The sequence below is a fragment of the Palaemon carinicauda genome, chromosome 15 (assembly GCF_036898095.1).
Source record: "Palaemon carinicauda isolate YSFRI2023 chromosome 15, ASM3689809v2, whole genome shotgun sequence".
Taxonomy (NCBI): Eukaryota; Metazoa; Arthropoda; class Malacostraca; order Decapoda; family Palaemonidae; genus Palaemon; species Palaemon carinicauda.
In genome coordinates, this window is record NC_090739.1 from 125,451,686 (window position 1) to 125,459,138 (window position 7,453).

Sequence of the window (7,453 nt, forward strand, 5' to 3'; positions counted from 1 at the left end):
ATACGGGATAATTAAAGCCCATTAATACAGGATGATAATGACCTCATTATCATTTCACATGTGTCAATTATGCTGTCTTGACCTTTTCCAATTTTTAGTCATTTGCGATTGTATGGATACGCTTACAATAAAAAAAAATTTTTCCATCATTACATATATATTTATACATAGGTGTGTGGTGTATATATAGTTATATATCGGTATATATGTAATGAAAATTTATATATACAGGGTATCCCAAAATAATGTATACACTCTTTGGATTGTTACAACTTGTTCAATTTATTGATATTAACGTGAAAAATAGATTTGCAGGAGAAAGACAATGCACATATTAAGATTCTGAGAGGTAACAGTGAAAAAGTAGGGATATATATATACATATATTGTTTCTTCACTGTAACAATCCAAAGAGTGTATACATTGTTTTGGGACACCCTTTGAATGTATATACATACATACATATATATATATATATATATATATATATATATATATATATATATATATATATATATGTGTGTGTGTATGTATAGATAAGAATATATATATATATATATATATATATATATATATATATGTATATATATATATATATATATATATATATATATATATATATATATATATATATATATATATTTACAAATGCGTGCGTGTGCGTGTACGTGTATATGCATAAATAATATCTTTTCATAAACAAACATTTTCCTTCCACCCCCTACACAGACTGCGGCTTTCCCTTCCAGCTGGTCGAGGGCCTGTGCATCCTCATCTACCCCCGAGAGAGAGGGAACTGGTTCGAGATGAGGCTCTTCTGCGCCGAGCAATCCACAGGAGGCAACCTGGTCAAGATCACGACTCCCAGTCAGTTGGTTGCTATTCAGGAGGCCATACACCAATCGGGTAAGAATTGAAGAGATTTTGATAGAGTGTATTGTTTACGATTTAGAACTTCGTATTGAGATGCTACCGCTAGAGAATTATGGGGTCCTTTGACTGGCCAGACAGAACTACATTAGATCCTTCTCTTTGGTTACGGTTCATTTTCCCTTTGCCTACACACACATTGAATAGTCTGGCATATTCTTGCATATTCTCCTCTGTTCTCATATACCTGACAATCCAAGGGGCTATTGCACTGTAATTGTTCAGTGGCCACTTTCCTCTTGGTAAGGGTAGAAGAGACTCTTTAGCTATGGTAAGCAGCTCTTCTAGGAGAAGGACACTCCAAAATCAAACAATTGTTCTCTAGTCTTGGGCAGTGCCATAGCCTCTGTACCATGGTCTTCCACTATCTTAAGTTAGAGTTCTCTTGGTTGAGGGTACACTCGGGCACGCCATTCAATCTTATTTCTCATCCTCTTTTTTTTTGTTAAAGTTTCATAGTTTATATAGGAGATATTTATTTAAGTGTTACTGTTCTTAAAATATTTTATTTTTATTTGTTTCCTTTCCCCACTGGGCTATTTTTCCCTGTAGGAGCCCCTGTGCTTATAGCATCCTGCTTTTCCAACTAAGGTTGTAGCTTAGCAAGTAATAATAATAATAATAATAATATCTCTGCGCTTCACGCTGAATTCCCGTTGGCTGTCACAAGGTATTGTTTTTTTTTTTCATTTTCTTTTAACAGAGGGATGTTTTGGGAAACAAAGTAGATTTGCCTTCTTATATTCAGAAATATTGTGGGTAACAATGCTGAATTACCTTCTTATATTGTCATATTTTGTGGGAAATAATTTAGAATTACCTTCTTATATTGAAAAATTTGTGGGAAACTGACGAACTACCCACTTATATTGAGAGATTTTATGGAAAATAGTTTAGAATTACCTTCTTATGTTAAAAAATCCTGTGAGAAACAATGCTGAATTACATTCTTTTATTAAGAAATCTTGTGGGAAACAATGCAGAATTGCCTTCTTATATAGAGAAATCTTCTGGGAAATAATAAAGAATTATTTTCTTAAGATAAGAAATCTTGTGGGAAACAATCCAGAATTGCCTTCTTATATAGAGAAATCTTCTGGGAAATAATAAAGAATTATTTTCTTAAGATAAGAAATCTTGTGGGAAACAATCCAGAATTGCCTTCTTATATAGAGAAATCTTCTGGGAAATAATAAAGAATTATTTTCTTAAGATAAGAAATCTTTTGGGAAACAATGCAGAATTACCCTCTTATGTTGAGAAATCTGGGAAACAATGCAGAATTGCCATCTTATGTTAAGAAATATTGTGGGAAACAATGCAGAATTAACCTCTTATGTAGAGAAATTTTCTGGGAAACAAGGCAGAATTACCCTCTTATGTTAAGAAATCTTGTGGGAAACAATGCAGAATTAACCTCTTATGTAGAGAAATTTTCTGGGAAACAATGCAGAATTACCCTCTTATGTTAAGAAATCTTGTGGGAAACAAAGCAGAATTGCCCTCTTATGTTGAGAAATCTTGTGGGAAACAAAGCAGAATTACCCTCTTATGTTAAGAAATCTTGTGGGAAATAATATAGAATTATCTATGTCTTAAGTTAAGAAATCTTGTGGGAAACAAAGTAGAAATTCCGTTCTGTATTCAGTATTCTTGTTAAAAACAAAACAGATGCAATTTTTATTAAGTTATTTCGTGGGAAGCAAATCACACATACCATTTCCTACCGAGTAACTTTGTTGATAATAAAGATAAAATGCCTTTGCAGAGATAAACAGATAGGCCTTTTTAAACTGAATAATCTTATCTATAAAAATGACAAATGTCTTTTTATTTATACTGAAAAATATTATCGCAATCTTTGCACATATGTTGAAAATCTGAGAAGTGAATTTTCTACTAATTTCTATGAACTGATTTTTTTTCCCTCCCCCCTTAACAAATGGTATTTTCGTAAGCCTAAACACTTGATATCTACTGAAACCGATATTAAACTTTCTAATCACATATAATAAATGATTTAAAAAAGCGTAAATTTCCTTAAAAGATAGTGAAACAGATTAATATTTCACGACCGATATCTGATGCACCCGATTAAAAACTTCCTATTCCTATTTAACAAATTACAAATGACTTTAAAGTTAACTTTGCAAATGGACACTGAAACAAGCTTTTAAAATCAACTCGAATCTTGCCAATGAATTATCCTTTTCAAGGACACAACGAAACTCATTACTGGATCTCCGCCACGGACGAGGCTCAGGAGGGCGTGTGGCAATACACCGACGGCACCGACGTGCCCATGGGACCCTTCTTCTGGAGGTACGAATGCTCGGAAGGATACCCCCTGAGGCCCTCGCACGATCCTAACGCCAATTGCGCCGCCCTGGATCAAGAGACGCATTATCATATGGCTGACTTCAGTTGTCAGGGAGATGTGGGTAGCATTCCCTTCTCGCCTATTTGTCAGAAAAATATCTATTGAATATTTTAAGTTTTTGAGGTATATATGACCTATATAATTGATTGGCATAAAGTTTTTTTTTAAGGGGAAATTAATTTTTTTGAATTGATTAATTCATTCCTATTATAATTATTTAAGTATATTGTATGAAATGTCTACGTTCTAAATATAGAAACTAAGATTCCTTATGAAATGGAACAGTAAAAAGCAGGAATTTTAAAATCATATGTGTAAGGAACCAACGATGTATAAAAATTGCTTCTGTTAATTACAATTTTTATTCACTAAAACATCCGTAGTTCAAGAGTGTATTATATGAAGATCTCTATGTTATGAATACGAAAACTAACATTCCTTATGAATTGGAACAGCAAAAGGCAGGAATTTTTAAATCATGTGATTAAGGAACCAACGATGTATAAAAATTCCTTCCGTTAATTACAATTTATATTCAGAAAAGCATCCGTAGTTTAAGCCTATCCTTCTTATAAGCAGGGTATATAAAATCATGAACTACTATAGTCAATTCTTTTTAGCGAGGCAAATTTGCACCGACTCGCAGGGGTGCCCTTTTAGCTCGAAAAAGTTTCCCGCTCGCTGATTGGTTGGACAAGATAATTCTAACCAATCAGATAGCAGGAAACTTTTCCGAGCTAAAAAGCCACCGCGGCGAGTCAGTGCAAATGCGTCTCATTAAAAAATATTGAGTATAGAGGGATACTCATAGAGAGCATGCCTTTGCCACGCCCATGTCTTATTTTGCTCTTTATTCCACTGCGTACATGTACTTCGATGTATTCGCTTCAAAACCTATTGATTTGATCTCAGACTCATACCCCACATGTCCACCAAGTTTCTTTGAAATTGTTTCAGTAGTTTATGCGTATTGTTGTTTAAAAAAAAAAAAAAAAAAAAATTGTAGTTCACTTACCATTGCGATTATTTTCAAAGTACTGGTGCGCATTTGTACTTTGATGTACTTTATCCAAAATGTTACAGATTCATCCTTGGGTCATACACATCACCATCAAGTTTGGTCAAAATCGGTACTGTAGTTTTTGTGTAAAGTTGCTCACAGAAAAAGAAAAGAAAAAAACTACTACATCAGGGGTGAATCCATACCCTTCACAATGTCTTGGATTTTGGAGGAAGGTAATTATATCGCAGTATAATATAACCATTAATCATTATTGGTACTTTATTAATAAAAAAAAAAGTTGATATGACTAGAAATATATTCTTGTCATATTTTTTTTTTACTTTCTGTAAATTTGTCAGGATATATGTCCTCGCATGTATCAGTTTGAGTTGTTTGTATAATTAATTTTCTTTTATTATTATTATTATTATTATTAGTATTATTATTATTATTATTATTATTATTATTATTATTTGCTAAGCTACAACCCTAGTTGGAAAAGCAGGATGCTATAAGCCCAGGGGCTCCAACAGGGAAAATAGCCCAGCGAGGAAAGGAAGCGAAGAAAAATGAAATATTTTAAGAAGAGCAACATTAAAATAAATATCTCCTTTTAAAGATAATGATAATGACCATTACTTGAGTTCGCTTAACATCAAGGAAGAATATGTAGTTAAATCAATTAACTTATTTACCAGTTTATCAAAAACCTTATATATTACTGTAAAGTATGTACGATTTTAATTTACCCATTTCTTTCTAATTTTGATTTTCTACCTTGTTCTTATATACGAATGGCTTTAGTAACTTGATTTATAACAGTAATGATAATAGTTCAAGATTCTGACAAGTACTTTTAGCTACCTAGTGCAATTTTAACAGGTGGGAAATCCGTGGTTTGCATCAAGATAAGATAGTCTTATCTTTTGGAGTTCAATCAACAACATATATGCATTTCTGCTTCTATTTTTTACTTTCATTATCAGTAGAAGAAATTATGTTCCAGCTGTTACCAAGTTGTGGAATGATCTTCCTAATCGGGTAGTTGAATCAGTAGAACTTCAAAAGTTCAAAGTTGCAGCAAATGTTTTTATGTTGACCAGGCTGACATGAGTCCTTTTTATTGTATACATATGACATATCTGTTTCTGACGTTGTTAATAGTTTATATAGGACATATCTGTTTTGACGCTGTTACTGTTATTAGAATGATATATTGTTAATTTATTCTCATCATTTATTTATTTCCTTATTTCCTTTCCTCACTGGGCTATTTTTCCCTGTTGGAGCCCTTGGGGTTATAGCATCGTGCTTTTACAAGTAGGGTTGTAGCTTGGCTAGTAATACTAATGATAATAATAATGGGGGTGCTGTGGACTGATTGGTAACGTCTCTGCCTGTGTTTGCCAGTCGGGGGTTCGAGTCCCGCTCAGCCTCGTTAGTGCCATTAGTGTCTGCAACCTTACCATCCTTGTGAGCTAAGGTTGGGGGTTTTGAGGGGAGCCTATAGGTCTATCTGCTAAGTTATCAGCAGCCACTGTCTGGCCCTCCCTGGTCCTAGCTTGGGTGGAGAGGAGGCTTAGGCGCTGATCATATAATATATGGTCAGTCTCTAGGGCATTGTCCTGCTTGATAGGGCAATGTCACTGTCCCTTGCCTCTGCCATTCAATGAGCGACCTTTAAAACCTTTAAATTAGTCTTAGAAAGGATTTATTTTGATAGTGTTTTTGGGGATTCTCTTATAAATATGAATTTTTAGGAACACTAATTTCTGATAATATAGTGTAATATAACATAATATAATATATTATAGTATAATAGGATATAATATAATGTATTAAATTGAGACTTGAACACCAAACAATAGCAACAACAGTAAAAGTGATTACAATTGTCAATGCATCATATACTGTTTATCGCATCTTACTCAATGCTGTAGATATATTCCAAAGTCATAAAACAAAAATCTATTTCCTACAAATATAATCTATTGATATTAAAAGTGAAAAAATAACAGATGCTTATCAAATACAGTTCGGAAAAAGGTCATGAAATTAGTGACATGTAAACTGCATTGGAGATAAACTTAAATCACCAAATTAAACGCGCAGAAAGAGGTATATATAAATATAAACAATGATAGCTTCAAATAAATAAACAACGGAAAATATAGGAATCATGAGTAAATATGATGAAAATGAAAATTTAGAAGAATGACAAAGATCAACAAAAGAAATAGATATGTGAAAAGAACTATACTAAATTTTTTAATGAGGCGCATTTTGCACCGACTCAGAGCGGTGCCCTTTTAGCCCGGAAAATGTTTCCTGTTCTTTGATTGGTTAGAATTATCTTGTCCAATCAGCGATCAGGAAACTTTTGCGAGCTGGTGCAAGTCGGTGCGAATCTGCCTCACTAAAAAGAATTGACTTTAGTTTATTTTCTAGAATTCATATCTGTTAAAGAAATTATGAGATATAGCAAGAGTAATTTTAAGATAACGGAATAGGGATGAAAAGAGGACACATAACGAACATAATATAACTAAACTACATCAAACAGAAATTAGTAGTTTTAATAACATTATGCGAAAGGTACACCTTAATCCTTAAGAAAAGACAGTTCTCTCCTCTCTCTCTCTCCTCTCTCTCTCTCTCTCTCTCTCTCTCTCTCCTCTCTCTCTCTCTCTCTCTTTCTCGGTCTATTTCTGTTACTTTTCTAGATCCTTTATATAAAAGAAAAAAACCTTCAAGATCATCTCTCTCTCTCTCTCTCTCATCTCTCTCTCTCCTCTCTCTCTCTCCTCTCTCTCTCTCTCTCTCTCTCTGTCACTTCTCCTCTTCATACAAAAGAAAAAAAACTTTCAAGATCACCTCGCCACTATATTTGTGACCCCCTTCGACTTCAAGTCAAATTCTTCACGAGCAGAGTTCAAGGCAGCCCAAGTTCTATGACAAATGAACTTTCGCTTGACACGTTTCCACCATCATGTGAGGTGGATGTTTCTCTCCTTCTGCCGGGAACAAATGACTCCCGCGGTCATAAAAAAGGAGAGAGAGAGAGAGAGAAGAGAGAGAGAGAGAGAGAGAGAGAGAGAGAGAGAGAGAGAGAGAGAGAGAGAGAGAGAGAGAGAGATGAT

The 7,453-nt window shown here is 33.9% G+C and overlaps 1 protein-coding gene across 1 annotated transcript in view; it reads left to right on the top strand.

Moving 5' to 3' along the window:
* Positions 1-3,856, top strand: part of LOC137654715 (hepatic lectin-like) — a 5,929-nt gene extending 2,073 nt beyond the window's left edge. The window contains exons 3-4 of the mRNA XM_068388610.1: positions 730-906; positions 3,147-3,856. Coding sequence (XP_068244711.1) covers positions 730-906; positions 3,147-3,415 — 446 coding nt within the window. The 3' untranslated portion in view covers positions 3,416-3,856. The remainder of the gene's footprint in view (positions 1-729; positions 907-3,146) is intronic.
* Positions 3,857-7,453: the final 3,597 nt, after the last annotated feature.